General features: G+C 45.8%; 1 protein-coding gene across 2 annotated transcripts; it reads right to left on the reverse strand.

Moving 5' to 3' along the window:
• Window positions 1-268: 268 nt before the first annotated feature.
• LOC132385353 (uncharacterized) lies at window positions 269-25,817 on the reverse strand. 2 transcript variants are annotated; one of them, XM_059957393.1, is made up of 5 exons: window positions 23,792-25,813; window positions 17,326-17,372; window positions 3,085-3,237; window positions 2,182-2,227; window positions 269-550 (listed from the first exon to the last, which is right to left on the reverse strand). In XM_059957393.1, the coding sequence occupies exons 1-5, from the start codon at window positions 24,034-24,036 to the stop codon at window positions 529-531; spliced, it is 513 nt and encodes a 170-aa protein (XP_059813376.1). In that variant the 5' UTR covers window positions 24,037-25,813; the 3' UTR covers window positions 269-528. The 2 variants fall into 2 exon arrangements, with proteins under 2 accessions (XP_059813376.1, XP_059813375.1); XM_059957392.1 differs by lacking the exon at window positions 269-550 and adding an exon at window positions 878-1,928 and having other exon boundaries at window positions 23,792-25,817.
• Between the last annotated feature and the right edge of the window lie 1,294 nt (window positions 25,818-27,111).

Here is a 27,111-nt window from a genome sequence, read left to right on the forward strand (position 1 = left end):
TACGTTGGTCGTTTTATGCAAACGAAGCATTTCACTGCTTGTTTGGATGTACCCATGACAAATAAAGGTAATCTTTAACCTTTATCTGCATGTTAATCTGAAGGGCAAAGTGAGACAGGGATAGGAGACTCACTAGTTACTGGGGACGGACAGGAGATTCTGGGGCTGAGAAAGGGACAGTGGGATGGTGTTGCTGCCCAGGTGCCAGGGTCGAGGACGTCTTAGGGTGGCTGCAGAATATTCCCGAGGAGCAGGGAAATGATCTCGGGAGAAAGAGGGGAAGAGGATCCGCACGGTGAGCTTAGGGAGTTTGGAAAGAGGCTGGAAACCAGGACCTTGAAGGTAGCGATCTCTGGATTACTGCACGCCAGGCCAGGAACAGAAATATAGAACAGATGAATGTAACTCTACCATGATGATCCTGTAACGTTCTCCTTCTGGTGTAACGAACGCCGAATTAAACGTCGAGATAAACCACAGTCAATGAAAACCAGTTTGCAGTAAGATTAACCATTTACTGTTCACTCTTCACATTAACATATGGTGAAAACTGTTGATAAAACAATACAAGATTGATACAGTATTTGTTCCTTTCTTAATATCACATTTCCATTGTAAATACTTGTAAAAGTGACTATAACTACATTACATTAAGGTGAAGTATACAGGCAGAGTTTACCTATGCCATTGACTACTTTAAATACACTTCAATGCAAACTATCCGCAACTCTTTAACTAACGAAAACATAAACATTATCGACCGTCGTTACTTTTAACAGGATCGGCGTTAACATCTTAGTTCAATATATCGATTATCTATTAACTTACAGCGTTGCTCTCACTGTGATTTCTAATGCATACAAACAACCCTGCTCAGGTGTGCCTCGTGGTGAGCCCCCCACCCTCGTGTTGATCTCAAACCGGTATTTTCCCACAAGACGTGGCGAAACCGGATGTGACGTCATCGCATGCCGATATTTTTTACATGCAATGAATATACTTTAAACACTTCTAATTCTAACTAGAAAATACTAACAAATGAATTACTAAGCGAAAATATTATAAACTAAATAACTGTCGTAAAGCCAACACATCTACCATGATGATCCCTAACCCAGCCCCGAGAGCAGGAGGGTTGGAAATGGGGTTAGCAACCCATGTGTTTGTTAGTCAAACCAATAAAGTTAATTGTGAGGAAATACATGTTTTTCTGTACCCAACTCGTCATTATTATTATTATTAATTAGGGTTAATTCTTATAACAGAGTTGGTAACAGAGCATTTCCTATCACACTCTCCCCCTAATTTGCCTGAGATTTAATGAGGTGGTGACTCGGATAAGTTGACCAGGGCCATGACGTATATTTTACTCAGAAACACTTTGGGAAGGTCTTTGATTGGTTTGTGGGCGGGGAGGGGGTGGTGTTGGTGGAGAGCAAGTCCAGAAGGCACTTGGTGTCCAAGTTGAATTGGATAATTGGCAGATGATTGGAGACAAAGAGGGGAGTGCTGGGAGGATGCTTTTCCAATTGAAGTCTGTGACTTGTGGTTAACCACAGGGTACTTCAGGCATGATGTGATAACAACTGATGTGATGTGAATGTGGGAGAAATGATTGTGACAAACCCAAGTAAGTGTTTACCAACAAGACAGGGGTTCTCAACTTTATTTTATGCAGAGGACCAATACCATTAACCAAGGGGTCCGTGGACCCAAGGGAGGGATCCCCTGTGTGAAGGGGAGATTCACCAGGACTTTGTCTGGGTGGGGTGTTAGTCCTGGGGAGAGATTGCACAGACTGGGCTGGATTCCTCTGGAGTCTTTGGGGTGCTGCCAGAGCAGGCAGTAACACTGCTGATAGTGGGATCTCACTGTGCATCTCCATCCAGGCCAATATTTGAGTTTTCAAACGTCCGACCCACAAGCACCTGGAAAGAATGGAGGGGAAGGGCACTCATAGTCTGATCACTGTGGGGAGACAGGGAGGGGTGTATGGTCTGGAAGGGGTCACGGAGAGGGGGAAGACGTATGGGGTCACATAAATGGGAAGTGGTGCAGAGACCTTACAAGTTTACAGAGATGGAGAATGTCACGAAGATGGGGAGGGGTGTGGACAAGCCACTGTTGAGAAGCTCGGAGAGCAGACACTAGGCATCCCCAGGAAGAGATGAGGTCACTTACCACAGAACAAGAACCAGAACGATAGGAACACCAACTGCCATCGTCACTGGAGAATGGAAATGTCATAATCAGAGACATTCAGTACAATATAGCCTGTGGAACAGTGTGTTAATCATCCCTCCCCCTGCTGCCTGATCCGCCGTCCACAGCTGGACAGCATGGTGAAGGTGGTCGACACTGGCCTTTATCGACTGGGTCACTGAGATAGAAACTGGGCCATTGCATTGTATTTGTAAAAAGGCATTGGTGAGGCTGCATTTGGAGTTTGGCAGTGCGTGACTCCAGGATTTTGCGTGTGCTTGCAATACTGTGTTAGTTTTGGTCAGTGTGTTTCTAGTTCCTTCGTAAGGAAGGGTGCCATTAGGGAGGATGGAGTTCAGGAGGATGGTGGAAAGTGGTTGGATCTCATTGAAACCTGCTGGATAGTGCCTGGGTAGAGTGGAAATGTCTCCAGCCTCTCCTGCAGGAGTCCAGGAGCTGACAGCACGCCCTCAGGGTAAAGGGAACTCACTATGGAACTGAGACAAGAAGGAATTTCTAAAGCCAGGGTGTGGCAAAGCTGAATTTATTGCCTGAGGAGGCCAAGACATTTAAATATTCAAAGCAGACATTGATAGGGGTTTGTGAGGATGTTAAGGATTACTGGAGGAAGGCGGGAGAATGGGGTTGAGGAAAAAGCAGCCATGACTGAATAGATCAGCAGATCTGATGGGCTAATCAGTGACCCAGTCGATAAAACTGCCCCCTACAGTACAGCTATAGGAGAATGGGGTGGGAGAAGGGCTGAGATCCAGGGGTGGAAGATGGGAGATTCCTGAGGGCCATTCAACCCCTCCCCCCCAACTCTGAAATGGACGCCGGCAACTCAACTTCAATCCCCTTGCACAGAAAGTGAAGCCTCACCTTGAGCTACTGACCGCCCAGCCGCATTCGTGGAGTTCAGCATCTTCCTTCCATCCCATCCCCCCATTCTGGTGGAGACTGGCTTCCTAGAATTCATCAGTGGCGAGTTCGACATCTGGGTTGCCATGGTCCCCTGCCCAGAACACTCCACATCTGTAAAACAAAGTTCAAAGTAAATTTATTATCAGAGTACATACAAGTGGAACCCTCGGGTGCGGCAAACGGCGTTACTCTAGGGGAAGACTCTCTCCGGCCCGCCAAACTTGTGAAATCTCATTTGTGTGGATGCTGCATGATGTTACAAATCAGTACCATGAAATTACAAACAGTACACCATATGCAATTAGAGCTTTATAATTTGTGATTTGACTTTAGGGTTAGTAAAGAGAACAAAAAGGAAAAGGGCCCATTTTAAATAAACAGTCTAATGCACATGTTGGAGCTCATGATTTTCCCGTCCATTCTCCATCGATTTCCCCCGGACATTCCCGTCCATTCTCCATCGATTTCCCCCGGACATTCCCGTCCATTCTCCATCGATTTCCCCCGGACATTCCCGTCCATTCTCCATCGATTTCCCCCGGACATCGTCAACTCCCGACCCCATTCCACGTCCACTCAGTCCTGCAGTCGACAAACTCTCCATTCTAGCATCTTCTCTCTCCAGCTTCTGCCGAACAAAAGCCCGTGAATACCTCGCTCTCGGGCACACAAGAAAGAAAAACACTCCCCTCACTGGACACCACACATTCCAAAGTCCCCATTATCTCTTCTCATAAACCAAACACTGCTGCTACGGAGAAACCGTTACACTAGCAGTGAAACCTTTCCCAGGGCGTTATACCTGCAACCCTGAGATTCATTTTCTGCGGACATACTTACAGTAACTATAAACATCAGGATCTGTCAGCTGTAAACAAACTGTGCAAATACAGATAGAGATAAATAACAGTAAATTATAAGAATGAAAGAACAATAAAACAAGAGTCCTTAAATGAGAGTAACTATTCCCTTTTGTTCAACAGCCTGATGGTTGAGGGGTAATAACTGTTCCTGAACCTGGTGGTGCGAGTCCTGAGGCTCCTGTATCTTCGACCTGATGGCAGCAGTGAGCAAAGAGCATGGCCAGGCTGGTGGGGATCTTGTGATCTAATCACACAGTCATTGGTGTAAAGCGAATACAGCAGGGAACTTACTAAAAGTCCCTGCCATGCTCCTGTGCTGATGGAGGAAATACTTTTGCCAATCCGAACTGACTGGAGTCTACAAGTCAGGAAATCCGGGATCCAATTGCACCAGGGGGTATTGAGGTCCTGGACTTGAAGTTCACTGATTATTTTTGAGGGGATGATGGTAATCAATGAAGAGCATCATGATATATATGCATCTTTGTCATCCAGATGAATGCAGAGCCAAGGAGATAGCATCTGCTGTAGATCTGATGCTTGGGTAGGTGAATTGGAGAGAATCCAGGACTTCATTCAGACATGACACGAGCCTCTCATTTCAAAATTTCAAAAACCTCTCAAAAGCATTTCATCACTGTGGATACAATTGCCGTTGGGCGTCAGCCATTTCGACAGGTTACCATGTTCTTCTTGGTATGATTGAAGCCTGCTTGAAGCAGGTGGGTACCACACACTACCAAAGCAAGAGGTTGAAGATACCCATGAATACACCAGAATACAGTTGGTCCGCATAAATATTCTGCAGTCAGCCAGGTACTCAGTCCAGATCGGATGCTTTTCTTGGATGCACTCTCTCGATGGTAGCCTGCATGTCATCTTCAGATACTGAGAGCAAAGGGTCATTGGGAGACATGGGGGTGCAGAATGGTTCCTACTTGCTCTCGTGGAGAAAGCAAACATAGAAGGCATTGAGCTCATCTGGAAGCGAAACTCTGCTGTCCTGTATGTTGCAAGATTTAACTTTGTAGGAGGTTACAGTATTCAAACCCTGCCACAGCTGTTAAGCATCCCTCATTGATTCCAGTCTACTCTGGAATCTCCATTTCACCCAAGAGATGGCTTTCCGGAGATGATATCTGCACTTCTAGTAGCATCCTTGATCTCCAGACATGAATACACCTGACCTGTCTCTCAGCAGGTTCCCGATTTCTGTCCCAGTGCTGAGCTGCTCTCTGTAGTTCCACGTTCTCCTGAGGTTGGGCCAATGGGAGCAGGTGAGCCCACCACACACAGCTGGTCGGCTCCAGGACCCTCAGAGAGCAGAAACAGGTCCTTTGGCCCAAATGGTCTCTGCTCTCCAAGTTCCCATTTGCCTACATTTCTCCCATATCCCAGTAAACATTTCCTATCCACGTACCTGTCCAAGTATCTGTTAAAAGTACCCGCCTCAACCATTTCCTCTTGCAGCTCATCCTAAATATAGCCCACACTCTGGGTAAAAAGTTGGCTTTTAGGTTCTATTAAATCTCTCCACTCTCATTAACCCTGTGCTGTCCAGGTGTTTATCCCTCATTGCTGGGAAGATGACTGAGGACATTTAGTCCATCTACACCCCTCATGATTTGAAACACTTAGGCTCTATTTTATCTGCCGACAGAGGTTTCCACCATCATCCTGGTGATGAACATTTCACCGTTGGCCATTGTCAGGCAGGCATTGAAAGAACTGTGTACTGTGATCAGCGGTCATGAAAGAGTGCCCCCTTAAGCCTTCTTGCCAGAGTTTGTTATCTACTTGATCTGCCTTATGAGAAACTTGTACGAAGATCATGGCAGTCAGAACTGAACACGGAACAACAGTCTGGTTCAAGACAGGGAAAGACGTATGACAAGGCTGCATACTGTCACCCTACTTATTTAATCTACCTCCAGAATACATCATGAGGAATGCTGGTCTGGAGAACTCAAATGTTGCAATCAAAATTGCCGGACGAAATATTAACAACCTGAGATAACTGCTCTCATGGCGGAAAGTGAAGAGGATCTGAGGAAGCTTCTAATCAAAGCAAAGGAAGAAAGTGCAAAAGCTGGTTTGTTGCTCAATATTAAAAAGCCAAGATTATGTCAACCAGCCTGATTAACTCCATGGAAAGGAAGTGGAAGCAATGATCGATTTTGTCTGCCTCAGTTTGAAGATTTCCATAGATTGCAACTGCGGCCATGAAATTAAAATGCGCTAACTTCTGGGGAGGGCAGCAATGGGAAATTTAGATAAAACATTGAAGAGGAGAGACATAACATTGTGTATGAAGATCTGTATAGTCAAGTTTATGTCATTTCCATCTGTGATGTATGGCTGTGAGAGCTGGACTATTAGTAAAGCTGAATACAAAAGAATCAACGCCTTTGAACTTGGATGCTGGAGGAAAGTGTTCAGAGTTCGTTGGACATCAAGATCCAACAAATCAATAGAGCCAGACTGCCCACTGGGAGGCTTGATTATGAGACAAAAGCTCAAGTATTTTGGCCACATCATGAGAAGACAGGATTCCTTGGAGAAGATTCTCATGTTAGCTAAAGCAGAAGGTAAAAGGAGGAGAGGGCAACAGAGGCTCCGATGGATCGATAATATTACTCAGACAATGCGTATACCCATCCCACACCCACATTTTGATAAATCTGTCACCTGGTAGAGACCGAGGATCACAGCTCCAGCTGTGAGGATCGCAAAGTTCATGTGAGGCGAAGGAGCACCTACAGGAATACTTTGAATTGGTGGACTGGACAATATTTAAGATCCATCTTCGGATCTTAATGAGTATGCCACAGTCGTTACTGACTCAATGTCAACAAAACTGAAGAACTGATTATTGGCTATAGGTGGAAGAAACCAGGTATTCATGAATCAGGGGATCAGAGGTGGAGAAGGTCAGTAACTTTAAATTCCTTGGCGATAACACATCAGAGGATCTGTCCTGGGATCAGCGCACACGTGCCATTTTGTGGAAGGCACGGCAGCTCCTCTCCTTTATTAGAAGTTTGCAAAGATTTGGTGTGTCATGTAAGACTTGGACAAACTTCTGTAGATGCAGTGGAGAGTATCCTGACTGGTTGCATCTCAGCCTGCGCAAGCGCGTGTAAGTCGGACCGTGAGGCAGTGGGAGAATTTAAAGAGAACAGCAAACGGAGCGGGTGACGGAGTAGAGGGAGACAGAGTAGGAAGGCCTTGTCTCGAGAGGACGAGCTTCACTCCAAGTGAGGTAAGGCCGGGTAAGTTCCTTTCAAAGGGGAAAGTTTCAGAAGTTGAGACAATGTATTGGGTAGATCATGGCAGCTGAGATCGGCCCCGTGGTTTGTTCATCCTGCAGCATGTGGGAAATCAGGGATATTTCCAGTGTCCTTGACGACTATGTGTGCAGGAAATGTGTCCGGCTGCAGCTTCTGGCAGACCGCATTAAGTGTCTGGAGCTGCGATTGGATTCATACTGGAACATCCGCGATGCGGAGGAAGTCGTGAATAGCACGTTCAGTGAGTTGGCTACACAGGCAGAAAGGGAAGGGGTGGCCACTAGACAGCGTAGCTGTAGGCAGGTAGTGCAGGAGTCCCCTGAGGTCATCTCCCTCCTAAACAGATATACCGTTTTGGATACTGTTGGGACAGATGTCTCATCAGGGGAAGGCAGCAGCAGCCGAGTTCATGGCACCATGGGTGGCTCTGTGGCACAGGAGGGAAGGAAAAGGAGTGGGAGAGCTATAGTGATAGGGGATTTGATTGTAAGAGGAATAGATAGGCGTTTCTGCAGCCGCAAACGAGACTCCAGGATGGTATGTTGCCTCCCTGATGCAAGGGTCAAGGATGTCTGTGAGTGGCTGCAGGCCATTCTGGAATGGGAGGGAGAACAGCCAGTGGTTGTGGATCACATAGGTAATGGGTATAGTTTAAAAAACAGGACGAAGCCCTACTAGGTGAATTTCGGGAGTTAGGAGATAAACTAAAAAGTAGGACCATAAAGGTAATACTCTCTGGATCACTACCAGTGCCACGTGCTAGTCAGAGTAGAAATAGGAGGATATTTCAGATGAATATGTGACTTGAAAAATGGTGCAAGGGGGAGGGATTCAAATTTCTGGGGCATTGGAACCAATTCTGGGGGATTGGAACCAGTTCTAGGGGAGCTGGGACCAGTACAAACAGGACAGTCTGCACCTGGGCTGGACTGGAACCAAAGTCCTAGGAGGAGCGTTTGCTACTGCTGTTCAGGAGGATTTAAACTAATATGGCAGGGGGATGGGAACAAGTGCAGAGAGACAGAGGGGTGTAAAATGATGGTAGAAGCAAAAAGTAATAAGGTGAAAAGTAAAAGTGGCAGGCAGGCAAATCCAGGGCAAAAAGCAAAAAGGGCCACTTTTCAACATAATTGTATAAGGGCTAAGAGTGTTGTAAAAACAAGCCTGAAGTCTTTGTGTGTCAATGCGAGGAGCATTCGTAACAAGGTGGATGAATTGAATGTGCAGATAGTTATTAATGCATATGATACAGTTGGGATCACAGAGACATGGCTCCAGGGTGACCAATGATGGAAACTCAACATCCAGGGATATTTAATATTCAGGAGGGATAGACAGGAAAGAAAAGGAGGTGGGGTAGCGTTGCTGGTTAGAGAGGAGATTAACACAATAGAAAGGAAGGACATTAGCCTGGAGGATGTGGAATCGATATGGGTAGAGCTGCATAACACTAAGGGGCAGAAAACGCTGGTGGGAGTTGTGTACAGGCCACCTAACAGTAGTAGTGAGGTTGGGGATAGCATTAAACAAGAAATTAGAAATGTGTGCAATAAAGGAACAGTAGTTATAATGGGTGACTTCAATCTACATATAGATTGGGTGAACCAAATTGGTAAGGGTGCTGAGGAAGAGGATTTCTTGGAATGTATGCGGGATGGTTTTCTGAACCAACGTGTCAAGGAATCAACTAGAGAGCAGGCCATTGGAGATTGGGTATTGAGCAATGAGGAAGGGTTAGTTAGCAATCTTGTCGTGCGAGGCACCTTGGGTAAGAGTGACCATAATATGGTGGAATTCTTCATTAAGATGGAGAGTGACATACCGTAAATTCCGGACTATAAGCCGCTACTTTTTTCCCACGCTTTGAACACTGCGGCAACACTGTGGCCTATACTACGGTGCGGCTAATGCATGTTTTTTTTTCATGCCGCCAAAAACATTTTGCCTCATAACAGTAGACCAATAAAATTGATGAGTAGTTCACAGAGGTCCAATGAAATTGTACGATAAATCAAGCACACTTTCACAATTAAATTATTGTTAATCAGTCATTTGTACTCACCCTCATCAACATGGAAAACACTCGAAGAAAAGCATATGATGCAGCTTTTAAGTTAAAGGCGATCAATCTGGCGGTTGAAGAAGGAAATCGAGCTGCTGCACATAATCTTGGCATAAATGAATCAATGTTGAGACGGTGGAGACGCCAGCATGAAGAACTGAGTCAATGCAAAAAGACGACAAAAGCTTTCAGAGGTAATCATAGCAGATGGCCCGAACTTGAAAACTTTCTTGAAGACTGGGTTAACACACTGAGAGCAGGCGGCCGCGGTGTTTCCACCGTGCAGATCAGACTGAAGGCTAAAGCAATCGCCACCAAAATGAAAATCGAAGATTTTAGAGGTGGGCCATCGTGGTGTTTTAGATTTATGAGACAAAAAGGCCTGCACAGCATCCGGACTAAAGCTTCCACAGATGGTGATTTTTTAAGCAGCTGACAATGAAAGTTCAGTGAAAGCTGCCATCAAGAGTACAAACTCAATTCCAGCTGTGATTCCTGGGGGCACCACGAAGTATTTGCAGCCACTGGACATCAGTGTGAACCGGGCATTTAAAGTGGCGCTGCGCGTTGAGTGGGAGGCTTGGATGACGAGCGGCGAGAAATCCTTTACCAAAACAGGACGCATGCGAAGAGCATCTTTAACTCAAGTCTGCCAGTGGAGCCGTGTCACAACATCCACCATCACCAGCGGGTTTCGAAAGGCTGGACTGCTGCGTGATGAAGAGGACCACGTGCGCTCAAGTGAGAGCGACAATGAAGAGACTGAAGTGAGTGACGAGATCCTGAGGTTGTTCAATTCGGACACTGAAGGACTTTGATGGTTTTAGTGCGCAGGAGGAAGATGAAGAAGGCGATCAATAACTTTTCCTGGTAGGCTGCAGTATATATATTTTTTTTAACCAGTCGTTAGGAGATATTGGAATGTTGTTCGTGCACTGTTCAGTAAAAAAGTATACGCAACGTAATTTGTGTTACCGATACGTATGTATATTTAAAAGTAGCTGTGTTACAGGCACTGTTCGAAAAAAAGCATTTGCAAAATTTATTTGTTTATGTTACCATATGGATTTAATTAAAAGTTAAAAAATCCTCACGTGTAATATCTTTCTGTGTAAATATCTCATATTACAACGTGGGACACCTGCGGCTTAAAATCCGGTGCAGCTTGTACAAGTACAAAATTGATTTTCTTTCTAAAATTAGAGCGTGCGGCTTTTAATCAGGTGCGCTCTGTAGTCCGGAATCTACGGTAGTTAATTCAGAAACAAAGGTCCTGAACTTAAAGAAGGGAAACTTTGAAGCTATGAGACGTGAATTAGCTAAGATAGACTGGCAAATGATACTTAAAGGGTTGACGGTGGATATGCAATGGCAAGCATTTAAAGATTGCATGGATGAACTACAACAAGTGTTCATCCCAGTTTGGAAAAAGAATAAACCAGGGAAGGTGCACCCGTGGCTGACAAGGGAAATTAGGGATAGTATCAATTCCAAGGAAGAAACATACAAATTAGCCAGAGAAAGCGACACAGCTGAGGACTGGGAGAAATTCAGAGACCAGCAGAGGAGGACAAAGGGCTTAATTAGGAAAGGGAAAAAAGATTATGAGAGAAAGCTGGCAGGGAACATAAAAACTGACTGTAAAAGCTTTTATAGATACGTGAAAAGAAAAAGATTGGTCAAGACAAATGTAGGTCCTTTACAGTCAGAAACAGGTGAATTGATCATAGGGAACAAGGACATGGCAGACTAGTTGAATAACTACTTTGGTTCTGTCTTCACTAAGGAGGACATAAATAATCTTACGGAAATAGTAGGGGACCGAGGGGCTAGTGAGATGGAGGAACTGAGGGAAATACATGTTAGTAGGGAAGTGGTGTTAGGTAAATTGAAGGGATTAAAAGCAGATAAATCCCCAGGGCCAGATAGTCTGCATCCCAGAGTGTTTAAGGAAGTAGCCCAAGAAATAGTGGATGCATTAGTGATAATTTTTCAAAACTCCTTAGATTCTGGATTAGTTCCTGAGGATTGGAGGGTGGCTAATGTAACCCCACTTTTTTTATATAAAGGAGGGAGAGAGAAACCAGGGAATTATAGACCGGTTAGTCTGACATCGGTGATGGGGAAAATGCTAGAGTCGGTTATCAAAGATGTGATAACAGCACATTTGGAAAGAGGTGAAATCATTGGACAAAGTCAGCATGGATTTGTGAAAGGAAAATCATGTCTGATGAATCTTAGAATATTTTGAAGATGTAACTAGTATAGTGGATAGGGGAGAACCAGTGGATATGGTATATTTGGATTTTCAAAAGGCTTTTGACAAGGTCTCACATGGGAGATTAGTGTGCAAACTTAAAGGACACGGTATTGGGGGTATGGTATTGATGTGGGTAGAGAATTGGTTGGCAGACAGGAAGCAAAGAATGGGAATAAACAGGACCTTTTCAGAATGGCAGGCAGTGACTAGTGGGGTACCACAAAGGTCAGTGCTGGGACCCGAGTTGTTTACAATATATATTAATGATTTAGTTGAGGGAATTAAATGCAGCATCTCCAAGTTTGCGGATGACACGAAGCTGGGTGGCAGTGTTAGGTGTGAGGATGATGCTAAGAGGATGCAGGGTGACTTGGACAGGTTGGGTGAGTGGGCAGATGCATGGCAAGTGTAGCTTAATGTGGATAAATGTGAGGTTATCCACTTTGGTGGCAAGAACAGGAAGGCAGATTACTATCTGAATGGTGTCAAGTTAGGAAAAGGGGAAGTACAAGAAGATCTCGGTGTCCTTGTTTATCAGTCACTGAAAGTAAGCATGCAGGTCCAGCAGGTAGTGAAGAAAGCTAATGGCACGTTGGCCTTCATAACAAGGGGAGTTGAGTATAGGAGCAAAGAGGTCCTTCTGCAGTTGTACAGGGCCCTGGTATTGTGTTCAGTTTTGGTCTCCAAATTTGAGGAAGGACATTCTTGCTATTGAGGGAGTGCAGCGTAGGTTCACAAGGTTATTTCCCAGGATGGCAGGACAGTCATATGTTAAAAGATTGGAGCAACTTGGTTTGTATACACTGAATTTAGAAGGGTGAGAGGGGATCTGATTGAAACGTATAAGATTAACGGATTGTACACGCTAGAGGCAGGAACAATGTTCCCAATGTTGGGGGAGTCCAGAACCAGAGGCCACAGTTTAAGAATAAGGGGTAGGCCATTTAGTATAGAGTTGAGGAAAAACTTTTTCACCGAGAGAGTTGTGGATCTATGGAATGCTCTGCCTCAGAAGGCAATGGAGGCCAATTCTCTGGATGCTTTCAAGAAGAGTTAGATGGAGCTCTTAAAGATAGCGGAGTCAAGGGATATGGGGAGAGGGCAGGAACGGGGTACTGATTGTGTATGATCAGCCATGATCACAGTGAATGGCGGCGCTGGCTCAAAGGGCCAAATGGCCTACTCCTGCACCTATTGTCGATTGACCTCATCGATTCTGGGGATCTCCCAACCACTGCCTTACCCTGCACTCTCATTTCCTCCTCCTACCCAAGATCCACAAACCTGACTGTCCAGGTAGACTCCTGTTTCTGCCTGCCTCTGAACTCATATCTGCATACCTCGATTCTGTTTTATCCCCCTTGGTTCAGTCTCTTCCTACCTACATCTGTAACGCTTCACACTGTCTCGATCTTTTCAGTGACTTGAGTTCTATCGTCCTGATCGTCTCATTTCCTCTGTGGATATCCGGTCCCTAAACACTTCTGTCCTCCCCATCAGAAGGGCCTTAAAGCTCTCCACTTCTTCTTGGACATCAGACGCAAGCAGATCCCCTCCAACATCACTCCTCAATCAGGCGGAACTGGTCCTCACCCTCAACAACTTCTGCTTTGGCTCCTTCCTTCAAACCCACAGAGTAGCCGGGGCACTCACACGGGTCCCAGCCATAACTGACTTTTTGTTGGCTATGTGGTACAATTCATGTTCCGTGCCGACATCGCTCCCCCACTCTTCTTACCCTGCACTGACAACGGCATCGGTGCGGCTTCCTGCACCTACGCTGAGTTCATCAATTTCACCAACTTTGACTCCAACTTCCACTCTGCCCTCAAATTTACTTGGTTCATTTCTGACACCACCCTCTCTGTTCCTGATCTTTGGAAACAGTGTATCTACTGCTATCTTTTATAAACCCACTGACTCTCACAGCTATTGGAACTGCTCTTCTTCCCAACCTGTCACTTGAAAAAATGCCGTCCACTTTTCCCAGTTCCTCTGACTCCGCCATATCTGTTCTCAGGATGAGGCTTTTTCATTCCAAGACAGTGAGATGTCCTCCTCCTTCAAAGAAAGGGTCTTCCATTCATGACATCAACTCTGCCCTCCCCAAAATCTCTTCCACATTGTGCACACCTGCCCTCCCTCCACCACACCAGGGTTAGGGTTTCTCGTCCCCACCAACCACAAGGGTCTGTATCCAGCACATAATGCTCCAATATTCGCCATCTCCAACAGGATAGCACCACCAAGTGCATTTTCCCTCCAGTGAAATGTGACTCCCTTGTCCACTTGTCTTCTGAATTTCTTCAATAAAAACCGTACAAATTAGCCAGCTCTAAAAATCTGCAGTAAAATCATCGTAAACTCCATGTCATCAACGCCGTCCACAACAGAAACCGGAAAAGGAAATGTAATTGTGTAGGTCTGTGAAACATAATTAATTTGCCACCGAGGCTGAAAGTGACAACCTCTTGTGTGCAGTTTAGATTCCTTTGTGCGCTAGTGGCATAAATGTGTGCACCCTCACATGGGTAAACGTTCCCTGCGAGTCTATCCAGTGCTCCTGGTGTGGCCTTCTGTATACCGGGGTGGCCCGATGTAGATTGGGAGTCTACTTCATTGAGCACCTATGTTCTGACCGCCATTAAAAACAGGATTTCCCATTGGCCATCTATTTCAATTCTACTTCCTATTCTGGTCCATTACCTCCTCCATTGCCACAATGAGGCCACACTGAGGTTGGAGGAACAACACCTTATATTCCATCTGGGTAGCCTCCAACCTGATGACATGAACATCGATTTGTTGAACCTGGTAATTGCCTCCCACCCGTCCTCCTCCCTTCATCATTCCCGTTCCCCTCTCTCACCTTACCTGCCCAGCACATCCCTCTGGATCTTCTCCCCCTTCCCTTTCTTCCATGGTCTTTTATCCTCTCCGATCTGATACCCCCTCTCCAGCCCCTTATCTCTTTCACCCATCAACCTCCCAGCTCTTTACTTCACCCCCCCCCCCCCCAGCTTCACCTATCACCTGCTACCTTGTACTTCCTTCTCCCCTCCCAGCTTCTTACTCTGACTTCTCCTCTTCCTTCTCAATCCTGACGAAAGGTCTTGGCCAAAATGTCCACTGTTCATTCTTCTCCATGGACACTCCCTGGCCAGCTGAGTTCCTTCGGCATTGTTGAATTGAATTTCGGTTCATGGTCATTTATAAACCACAACTGCAATGCAGTTAAAAAATGAAACAACGTTCCTCCAGAATGATATCACAAAAGCACACGACAAAACAGACCACACCAGAAAATCCACATAACGTATGGCAATCCCCGAATCCAGAGTCCGGAGAGGCTGCTGTGTATTAATATCACGCTACCATCTTAGTGTGTTCCCCGGAAAGGAGCTCCAAACCCACCAGACAAAATGAGATTACCCAGACACACCAAGTCAGGAGACCAACTCTACCACCCAATAAACCAAAAACTAAAGCCACAAGACCTACACAAGACCACAGTTACAAAATATAGTTACAACAGTGCAGACAATACCATAATTGATTAAAAAAAACAGACCATGGGCACAGTAAAAATAGTCCAAAGATGTTAAAAGACTACAAGTTCGAAAGAAACCACCACACAGTTTCCACAAGTCCTCAGGGACCCGATAGACTGCAGGCGGCAGAAGGGAATACCCCCGCTATTTTGTGTGGGTTGCTCAGTATTATTTACTCAATGTATTTCTTTATTACTTGCAGTTTATTTTTTGTATATTGGTGGTTTTATCAGTATCTGTGTATAGTTTCTCAGTGATTCTATTGTATTTCTGTTAATGCCTGCAAGAAAACAAGTTCAAAGTGGTATCTGGTGGTACACGTGTACCTTGGTAATAAATTTCCACTGAACTTTGCAAGGTCAAACCCCAGCCCCCTACACACCAAGGAAACGAGTCTCAACCTGCTGGGGGGGGGGGGGGGGGATGGAAGAATGGATAAACTTGGATTGTTTTCTCTAGAACAACTGAGATGGAGGACAGACCCATTAGAAACTGATGAGTTTATGAGGATCAGAGGTGCATTGTCTCTTCCACCGTATCTAAATGTCCAACACTTGTATGCACACGTTTATCCAAGACTGGCAAGTGCTGTGTGCCTGCAATGAGCTGCCAGGGTTGTGGTGGAGATGGACATCATAGAGCCATTTTGGAAGTCCTTAGGTAGACACATTAACGTGCTGGGAAAGGACTGATATGGACAGAAAGGATTGGGGTGGTTGGGTGTTTAACGAACAGTTCCAAGTCTGAGTGCAGCACAGGAAACTACAGGCTCTCGTGATGTGGTGGGAGGCAAAAGAAACATTTCCAGATGAAAAATCCTCAGAATAGTGGGATCCGAGAGTACTGGGTTCTCACTGGACACAACTCACCTCTCCCTGCCACTTACCTGACAAGCCGAAGCCGATCTCACAATAGACAGTGTGGTGGATAATCCAGCTGTAGATCAGTTTAACACGGCGGGCATCTACCCAGGCTGCATTTTAGTCCCACCCTGTTTATATATGGTCATCCAGTAAGGAAGGGGGCATGGAGGGCTGAGGATGTCCTAGTCAACTTGCTCCTGGGGCTGGCGAAATCCGCCATCCGTGGGTCTTGGAAACGAGTGGCGGGAGGATCTCCCCGGGCAGACTGCCTGGCAATGTTTAGGGGGTATGTTCGTGCCCGGGTAACTATTGAAAAGGAACACGCGCAGTCCACAACGGCCTTGGAGGAGTTTCGAGACCGTTGGGCTCCGCGGGGTGTAAATGCCATCGTAGATAGGGATGGCAACATTCTGGTGTAATGTCTATTGTCTATTTGTAGTGCAGTAATTGTGTTTGCCACTGATTTGTATATATTGTATAGCACCGATATTTGTAATAAAGGATTTTGTAATAAAAAAAAAGGGTCAGACCCAGAGTGAAAAAAAAAGGAGTCAGACACAGAGTGAAGCTCCCTCCACACCGTCCCATCGCACACTCCTGGGGTCAGACATAGAGTGAAGCTCCCTCCACACCGTCCCATCACACACTCCCGGGGTCAGACACAGAGTGAATCTCCATCTACACTGTCCCATCACATGCTCCCAGGGTCAGACATAGAGTGAATCTCCCTCCACACCGTCCCATCACACACTCCCGGGGTCAGACACAGAGTGAATCTCCATCTACACCGTCACATCACACGCTCCCAGGGTCAGACATAGAGTGAATCTCCCTCCACACCGTCCCATCACACACTCCCGGGGTCAGACACAGAGTGAATCTCCATCGACATTCCCAGGGTTAGACATAGTTCCCTGTACAGCATCCCATCATGTACCCCTGGGGTTAGACAGAGTGAAGCTCCCCCCACACACTCCCAGGGTCAGACACAAGAGTGAATCTCCCTCTGCAGTGTCCCATCACACACTCCCAGGGTTAGATACAGTGTGACGCTCCCTCTACACACTCCCGGGGTCAGACACACAGCGAAGCTCCCTCCAAACTGTCCCATCACACACTCCCAGGGTCAGACACAGAGTGGAGCTCCATCCACACTGTCCCATCACACACTCCCGGGGTCAGACACAGAGCGGAGCTCCCTCTACCCTGGAAGTGTGTGATGGGACAGTGAACGTACACACAGTAAAGCTCCCTCCACCCTGGACAAAAGGAGAATCTCCCTCCACACTGTGTGACTCTACCCTACTTACCAGCAGCAATTCCGACCATGACCAACCACACACAGACTGCGATGGACCTGAGGTGGAAGAAAGGTTGAGGTGAGGAGTGAACTTTGATAATCTGATCCCACCTCAGACAGGAACTGTCAATAGCACCCAGAGTTTGAGTTCGGAACCAGTCTAGCCAGTTTTCTAATCCCTCCCAATGCTCCCACTGATCTGAAATGTTTCTGTGTAACCGTGGCCTAATTAGGGACAGTCAGCCTGGTACTGTGTCGGGGAAATTGAGTTTCACTGAGGTTACTGTATTTTTGAAGGAGGCGATGAAGATGATTGACAAAGTTGGAGCGTGTAAAATCTCTACCTGGATTTCAGTAAGCCATTTGGCAAACCCCTCGTGGGAGGGTCATCCAGAAGATTAGGATTTACCATTTGGATTCAGAATGGTGTTGCCCCACAGAAGAGGGCAGGAGTGGTTGATTGAATGTATTGTCACTGGAGGTCTTCAACTAGAGGTGTTCTGCGGGGATTAATACTGGGACCTCTAAACGATCTGGATTACAACGTGGATGGGTGGATCAGTGTTATAGATAGTGTGGGGGGAGAGCCCTGTCAGCAGCCGAAGGAGTAACACCACTCTAGATTGCTCCTAGTACTTTATCATCCCCTGCCAGTTTTTTTTTTGGAAAACTTATAATATTTTAATACTGCTCTACTATGGCTGGGAAAAGAACAAAAGCTGTTGCAAAAGAATGAGAAACAGAAGATGAATCTCCAGTTATTTTGAATTCGATCAGTGACTTCCTTAAACAGCAAAAATCGGAATTTTCTGAGTAGTTTTAACGACTTAATGGGAAATTGGACACAATCCAACAAACTTTAACTGAGAATGAGAACCGAATTCAGGAAAATACTGCAAAGCTGGTGACACTTGAAGAGGATGTTGAAGATACAATTAAACTCTACAAAGTTATCCTTATCCAATGAAAAAATGATGAAAAGGATTATTAATCTAGAAAATAGAAACAGGAGAAATAATTCATGAATTCTGGGTCTTGAAGAATCAATGGAAGGTGATGACAATACAAAGTTCTTTGCAAACTTTCTGAAACAGGTGTTCTCTGTTTAATTCACTTCTGAGCCGAAGCTCGATCGAGCATATCGCTCGCCGACTTCGAAGCCATTGTCGTCTGTAGCGAGACCCAGGTCAGTCATTCTAAGCTTTCATGAATTTCATATTAAGGACCTTTTAATTCGTCATACCCGTCAACTAGGAATGATCAATTTCCAAGGTTACAAGGACAGATTTGAGGAAGACTATTCGTCTGAAAATATGGCTGGTTGTATGAAATTTAAAGATGTCGGAACCTTACAATAAAGGATTTAAACCATCCCTTTGGTTTCCCGCCTGTCTGAGTATTGTTTTGAAGAATGGATTGCAAAGAAGAATAAAGTTGGTTGAAGATGCAAGAGAGTTTCTGAAGGCTGAAATCTAAAACTCATATTTCATACTTGATCAATTTTTTCTTCTGTTAATATGAATTTGAATTAAGGTTTCAATAAGCTTTAGTTTTGGCTGTTCCTATATTGTCTTTTGTTTTGATATCATGGAGAATCCAACGGATTCTCTGGAGAGTTTTATAAGGCTTCTTCCTCCTTACTTATGTTCTACCGTTACAGATTCCTTCAAGGCAGGAAGATTACCACAGTCTTTTTACAAAGCTTCCATTTCACTTATTCTCAAAAAGAATAAGAATCCTATTGAATGCTCTTCATATAGACCAATTTTGATATTAAAATTTTAAAGTTTTGGCTCACATACTTGAAAATATTATATCTTCTATAGTTTCGGATGATCAAACAGGATTTATTAAAAATCAATATTCCCATTTTAATATACAGAGTTTGTTAAATGTTATGCATTCTCCATCTAAGGAAGTATCGGAATGTGTGATTACCTTTGGATGCGGAGAAGGCCTTTGACATAGTTGAATGGAATTATCTTTTTACATCCTTAGAAAAATTTAATTTTGGACCTAATTTTACTCATTGGATTAAGTTACTTTATTTATTTCCCTTCACTCGGGTTCTTACTAATCTTCAGAATTCTAAACCCTTTAAACTCCAATGTGGAACTAGACAAGGCTGTCCTTTGAGATCCTCTGCTTTTTGATTTAGCGTTAGAACCCTTAGCAATTGCTTTTCGAGAGTCTAAAGAGATTATTGGTTACTATCCATAAAGTACTATCATCTTTATGCTGATGACTTATTGCTTTTTGTATCTAATGTTACAACCTCTTTACCATCTTAGCTTCATCCCACCCCCTCCGGTCTTCTATCATTTCGCATTTCCCCCTCCCCCCACTACTTTCAAATCTCTTACTATCTGTCCTTTCGGTTAGTCTCGGCCCGAAACGTCGACAGCGCTTCTCCCTATAGTTGCTGCCTGGCCTGCTGTGTTCCACCAGCATTTTGTGTGTGTTGTTGAGGATTTGATTATAGTTTAGAAAACATTTTGGTTTATTGAGATACTCGCTCTCGAGTCCCACCTTTTCTAATAGTTTTTTTTAAACCATCTTTAATTGACCTACCTCTTAAAGAATGGGATAGATTGGGTATTAAACAATTTCAGTATTTGTTTGATGGAGGGAATCTCCTCTTTTGTGCAACTTTCAACGAAATTTAACCTTTCCAATACTCACTTTTTTCGATACTTACGGATGAGAGATTTTTTAAGATCCCAACGACATACATTTCCTACAAGTCCAGATAAGAATAGATACAATTTTTAATCTGAAACCCTTTGACAACAGTTCAATATCTCACATTTATGGCCTGCTGTTGGGACTGAAAAAGGCCTCTAGATAAAATTAAAGGAGACTGGGAAAAGGATTTACAGATTTTCATATCTGAAGAGAGCTGGCAGATTATTTTAAAATTTTTTAAAAGTCATGTTTTGGACATGACTGAGCCCTGAAAAATTTTGGAACAATGTACTCCAAACTTTTTCTTTTTCCTTTTCAATCTTTTTATTGAATATTTCAAAGACAAATACACAGTGGTCATAATAGTACAAAGGGAGTAGGATTACATTGTTGGCAATTAACACATGTGAGTAGAAACTATAGGTAACACCAATATAATTGACCTCCCAAACCCTTAATATAAACAAGATACAAGGAAATAAACAGATGGAAGTAACCCCAAATTGAAAAATCAAAAACAAAGCTAAACTAAACAGAACTAAAACTAAACTGAACAAAGCTGGGCTATTCTATTATATCGGATAAAATTATTGATGTCATCAACTCCGCTCCTCTACTCAAATTAATAAATAATACAAAGGAATCGGAAAAGGTCAAATTACATTCTATGAAAGTATTGGATAAATGGCCTCCAAGTTTCTTCAGATTTAACCAAAGTACCACTTCTAATTTTTTCTAAGTTTAAACAGGTTATGGTTTGGGAAAACCATTGAGATGTAGTTGGGGGATTTATCTCTTTCCAATCCAATAAAATAGATCTCCTCACCATTAAAGTAGCAAGTGCAATCATCTGCCGAGCTAAAGAGAGCAGATCAATCATTGGTAAACCAAAAATTGCAGTGATATGGTGAGGTTGTAAATCAATGTGCAAAACTCTTCCCTATACTTTTCCAAAAGAGGGCAAGACCAAATCATATGAGTCAGAGAGGCTACCTCAGAATGACATCACAGATCGGATTTATATGAGTAAAGACGAGCTAATTGATCGTTAGACATATGAGCCCAATGCACCACTTTAAATTGAATCAACGTATGTTTCGCACAAATAGAAGTTAACCAATTGAAAAAATTTCTCCCATTTCTCTATAGGTAAAGAAAGTTGAAGTTCCTTCTCCCATTCATTTTTAATTTTATCGGCTATATCTGACTATTTTATTATCATATCATAAATGATTGCTATTAAACCCTTTTGATAAGGGTTTAAGCATAAAACTTTTTCTGTGATATCCGTTGGATATGAAATCGGAAAAGTAGGTAACATTATATTCAAAAAATCTCTGATCTGTAAGTATCTTAAAAGATGGGATCTCGGCGAATCATATTTATTAGACAACTGTTCAAAAGATATGAAACAGTTACTCAAAAATAAATCATGAAAACATATTATACCCTTCATTTTCCATACCAAAAAGGCTTGATCCATGACAGGGTTGAAAGAAAAAATTAGATATAATAGGAGATGATAAAATAAATTTAATCAAGCCAAAAAATTTACACAACTGAGACCATATTCGTATATATGTTTAATAATTGGATTAACCATTTGCTGGCCAGGGCGGGAGGGGAAGCTGTGGCCGGCCGGGTGGGGGGGTGGCCGCCCAGGATGGTGGGGAGGGTTAGACAGACCTGATGGACAATGGGGTTCTGAGAACTACGAACTATTGCTGTTGCGAGAGAGAGACAGAGAGAGAGAGACTGTTGATTTACTATATTATGACTCTTCCTGGATTATTTACCTTCTACAAGGACTTTACTTTGCTCGTTAACATTCCTCAGGAGTAGCCTGATTTGATGGACACGGTCATTCAGAGTTGATGGATAGCTGAGACCCCGTGAGTGGGGATAAAAGACAGGGCCGGAGAGACACCCTTCAGACACACCAGTAGACACTGACTGAGTGTTGGGAACCCACAGAAAGGTGGGGGCTTCGGAGGCCGAACCAGGAGATCGGTCAGCAAAGCTCACAGTGTTACAGCAGGGCCGGTGGGGACTTTTGTGTGTGTGTGTGTCCACTCATGCCAGAGTGACGAGTCCACCACAGAAGAACAGTCCAGCTGAAGACCAGAGGGGTCATAACTGAATGGCCACAACGATACGACAGACTAAGCCACAAAAAGGTTTGCCTGCCTCAACTATTGCTGTTACATCTCGCTCGCTGTCTCTCTCTCCCCCCCCCCAACGATTTCAATACAACAACCATAACTACTTCAGCACTTATGAACTGAACTCTACACTTTCCTTTGACAATTCATTTACCCCTGGACATTATTGAGAAATATACCTGACATAACCTCTACATATACCGGAAATATAATCACTATGTATTAGCTATTTACTATACTATGTAATACCAAAAAGATATTAATATGTATTATTTTACTAGACACATTTTGGTATGTGTTGTTTTCACTACTTTGTACTCTCTTAGCTGCATATTATGGCATTTGCAGAACACCTGTTTAGCTAGCAGCACCATTAGCTGAGATGTATCCCATGTATTACACTCAGCCTTTGTTTAGTACGAGATAACGGTGGCGGACAGGATGGTGTGAGCAGGAATGTAATGTGAGGGAGGTTGTCTGGAAAACAGATAATCTTGGCCAGAAATAAGGCCCCAATGCGAACGGGTGAAACATAATGGTGGCGCACCGTGGGCTAGGCAAAAGCGATTAATTAAATCATATATAAATGATATGCAATTAAAACTTGATTGGGTATGGCGATGAAACCGAAATGTAACTGAGATAAGTAATTACTATAAAGAATGCTGTACACCGGAGCTCGGCGGGCTTTCGGTGACAAGTTCATTGATTGCCTCAGCCTTTGTTTGCAAATAAAGGTTTAATTTTCTTCAAGAATTGTCTGTGTCTCCAGGTCATTTCAAGTAACCACGACAACATCGATAGAGCTTGTTTATTATTATTCCTACACTTTCAGGTTTATTACTGCTAACTTGTTTTATATGTATATTTGCATATTTGTGAACCTGTGTCGGCCCGGAAAGTGGGGGTTGGAGGGGAAGCCGTGGCTGGCCGGGGTGAAGGCAAGATGTGGCTGGCCTGGGCTTGGAGGATGGAAGGGGGGTGGGGTGGGAGGGGAGGCCGTGGGCCGCCCGGCCGTGGGGTGGGAGGGGAGGCCGTGGGCCGCCCGGCCGTGGGCTGGGAGGGGAGGCCGTGGGCTGGGAGGGGAGGCCGTGGGCCGCCCGGCCGTGGGCTGGGAGGGGAGGCCGTGGGCCGCCCGGCCGTGGGCTGGGAGGGGAGGCCGTGGGCCGCCCGGCCGTGGGCTGGGAGGGGAGGCCGTGGGCCGCCCGGCCGTGGGCTGGGAGGGGAGGCCGTGGGCCGCCCGGCCGTGGGCTGGGAGGGGAGGCCGTGGGCCGCCCGGCCGTGGGCTGGGAGGGGAGGCCGTGGGCCGCCCGGCCGTGGGCTGGGAGGGGAGGCCGTGGACCGCCCGGCCGTGGGCTGGGAGGGGAGGCCGTGGGCCGCCCGGTCGTGGGGTGGGAGGGGAGGCCGTGGGCCGCCCGGCCGTGGGGTGGGAGGGGAGGCCGTGGGCCGCCCGGCCGTGGGGTGGGAGGGGAGGCCGTGGGCCGCCCGGCCGTGGGGTGGGAGGGGAGGCCGTGGGCCGCCCGGCCGTGGGGTGGGAGGGGAGGCCGTGGGCCGCCCGGCCGGGGCTGGCCGCGGTGGAAGGGGTGAAGATGCCTCCAGCGACACGTACCCGTCCCCGACCCGACATACCTTCCCTTGGCAGTGACGGGCTCCATCTGATGGGAAACTGCGTGAGCACGTTCAGCGAAGGGGTGAAGTGGAGAAAGCACGGGGGCAAACCCGCTCGTTGGGTGTGTCCGCTCACAGCCGCCATTGCCAGCCGGCGTCGGCCGCGGGGTTTCTCCGTGACGGACATGGATGCGGAGACGACGGCTCGGTTCATCGGTCTGATGCGACCGGAAATGTGGCTTCATCTTTACAGTAGAGGCGGCCATGGATAGACAATGTAACCCGACTCGCCTCCGGGTTTGGAAGCAGAAGGGAGCTGGTTCTGCATCTTGCGACTGTTCTTCTCCCGACCCTCCAGTACCAGCTCGCTGCTCCCTCCTCCCTCCTCCCTCCGACCAGTGGGATTCGGATCAAAAGCTCCCCACTCTCTCGGCTGAGCACACAGGGCGGTGAGATGATGCTGTGCACAGGAGGAGGGGAGGGTTAGTTCAGCGCTACCGTGTTCTGAGCCCAGGGAACGGGAACGAGTACGAGGGTGCCATGATTGGCTGGACCGCTCCACTCAACTTGGCCTCTCCGCGGTTTAACTCAGCTCCACTTCCTTGTCGTTTCTCCAGTCTGCCGATCCGACTGGCGTGAGATATTTCCTGCACTCCCGCCTCTGGACAGAAGTCAGGCCGCTGCAATTCCAAGATGGGACAGTTAGCGGAGCTGTCTTGTTACGTAGGAACGTGAGAAGGAGCTTGAGTTGGCCCTCTGGCCCGGCCAGCCTGCTCCGCTATTCAATCAGATCATGTCTGATCTGGCCATGAACTCATCTCCTCCTACCTGCCTTTTCCCAATAACCCTTAATCCCCCAAACTATGCAAAAATCCATCCAACCTCATCTTAAATATATTTACTGAGGGAGTTTCCACCGCTTCAATGGGCAGAGAATTCCACAGATTCACCACCCTCTGGGAAAAGCAGTTCCTCCTCATCTCCGTACCAAATCGACTTCCCCAAATCTTCAGGTTATGTCTCCTAGTTCTACTGTCACCTATCAGTGGAAACAACTTTTCTGCCCCGATCTCAGCTACCCATTGCAAAATTTTATATATTTCTTTAAAATCTCCTCTCATTCTTCAGAATTCCAGTCAGTACCTTCCCAAGCGAATCAATCTCTCCTCATAGTCCAATCCCCTCATCATTAGAATCAGCCTGGTGAGCACCACCTCCAAAGCCAGTCCATCCTTCCTCAAGTTGGGAGACCAGAACTGCATGCAGTTCTCCAGGTGCGGCCTCACAAGTACCCTATACAGTTGCAGCATAGCCTCGTTGCTCTTAAATCCAATCTCTCTAGCAATGAAGGCCAACATCCCATTTGCCTTCTTGATAGCCTGCTGCACCTGCAAACCAACCTTTTGTGATTCATGCACAATCACTCCCTAGTCCCTGTGCACAGTACCATGCTGTAGTTTTTCCATATTTAAATAATAATCTGCTCTTCCATTTTTCCTTCCCAAGCATTTACACATTTACCAACATAGTATTCCATCTGCAAGACCCTTGCCCACTCACTTAACCTATCCATATCTCTCTGCAGACTCTCCGTATCTTCGGCACAATTTGTTTTTCCACTCAATTTAGCCTCATCAGCAAACCTAGATACACTACACTCGGTCCCTTCTTCCAGATCTGACACCAGATCCGCTCCTGCTACCTGGACATAGGATCTGTACGTCTCTCCCACTCACACACACATTCCCGTTCCATCATTGGGAGTATCTACAGAAGGAGCTGCCTTGAGAAGGCAACATCCGTCATCAAAGATCCCCACCGTTCAGGCCGTGCAATCTTCTCGCAGCTCCCATCATTCAGGAGGTGCTGGAAGTCCCACATCACCAGGGTCAAGAGCAGCGACTTCCCTTCAACCATTCGGTTATTGGACAAACCACTGTGACACTGATCACTGCTTCAGTACAGCAACACTGTGATCACTGTGCACTATCATCGCCTCATCTTTGATTGCACAAACACCCATCAGCAAACAGCCGGAGGAGCTGAGTGGGTGAGTGGGTCCAGTAGCAATCGGTCGCTGGGGGGGGGGGGGGGGGGGTCTTCAGGTGGTGACAAGGAAAAGGAATTGTGGACCTTTGGAAATCTGACACAGGTCATAGAACAGAAATCTACTGCACGTTACAGACCCTTCAGCCCACAATATTCTGCCCACCATGTACCCTACTCGAGAAGCTGCCTAGAATTTTCCTGCTGCATTGCCCTCTATCTTTTTAAGCTCTCTTAAAAGATCCTATTGTAACTGCCTCTACCAGTGTGGCTGGCAGTGCATTCCACGCACGCACCACTCTTTGTGTGAAAAACCTACCTGACATCCACCCCCTCCCCACCTTCTTCCAAGCACCTTATGCATTAACCATTTCAACCCTGGGAAAAAGCCTCTGGCTATTCACACAATCGATGCCTCTCATCATCTTGTACACCTCTATCAGGTCTCCCTCTCATCCTTCGCTGCTCCAAGGAGAAAAGGCCAAGTTCACTCAACCTATTCTCATAAGGCATGCTCTCTAATCCTGGCAGCATTCCTGAAAATCTCCTCTGCACTCTTTCTATATTATCCACATCCTTCCTCTAGTGAGGAGACCAGAACTGAACACAGTACTCCAAATGGGTCTAACTGTGGTCTTCTAGAGCTGTAACATTTCCTCATGGCTCTTGACCTCAATCCCACAGCTGAAGAAGGCCAAACACACCATACGCCACGTTAACAACACGATCAACCTGCACAGCAACTTTGAGTGTCCTGTGGACACAACCCAAGATCTCTCTGACTGTTCACACTGTTACCATTAATATTATATTCTGTCTTCAAAATTGACCTTCCAAAATGAACCACTTCACATTTATCTGGGTTGAACTCCATCTGTCACTTCTCAACACAGTTCTGCATCCTATCGATGCCCCACTGTAACCTCTGACAGCTCTTGACACTGTCCACAACACCCCCAACCTTTGCGTCATCAAACTTACTAACCCATTCCTCCACTTCCTCATCCAGGTCACTTATAAAATTCACAAGAAGCAGGGGTCCCAGAACAGATCCCTGAAGCACACCGCTGGTCACCGAACTCCACGCAGGAGTACGAGCTATCTATAACCAAACTTTGCCTTCTGTGGGCAAGCCAATTCTGCATCCACAAAGCAAGGTCTCTTTGTATCCCATGCCTCCTTACTTCCTGAATGAGCCTTGCATGGGGAACCTTCTCAAATGTCCTGGTGAAATCCCTATACAGTGGCATGCAAAAGTTTGGGCACCCCGGTCAAAATTTCTGTTACTGTGAATA

This window comes from Hypanus sabinus, assembly GCF_030144855.1.
Source record: "Hypanus sabinus isolate sHypSab1 chromosome 1 unlocalized genomic scaffold, sHypSab1.hap1 SUPER_1_unloc_1, whole genome shotgun sequence".
Classification (NCBI taxonomy): domain Eukaryota; kingdom Metazoa; phylum Chordata; class Chondrichthyes; order Myliobatiformes; family Dasyatidae; genus Hypanus; species Hypanus sabinus.

What these genes read in the sequence shown, in the direction of transcription:
- LOC132385353 (XM_059957392.1), bottom strand. Translation starts at nt 24,036, where the DNA reads ATGGCCGCCTCTACTGTAAAGATGAAGCCACATTTCCGGTCGCATCAG. An exon ending in TGGGCGGTCAGTAGCTCAAG is followed by an intron (nt 2,228 to 3,084) that starts GTGAGGCTTCAC and finishes TCCATTCTCCAG; the next exon opens with TGACGATGGCAGTTGGTGTT. An exon ending in GTTCTGGTTCTTGTTCTGTG is followed by an intron (nt 1,929 to 2,181) that starts GTAAGTGACCTC and finishes CATTCTTTCCAG; the next exon opens with GTGCTTGTGGGTCGGACGTT.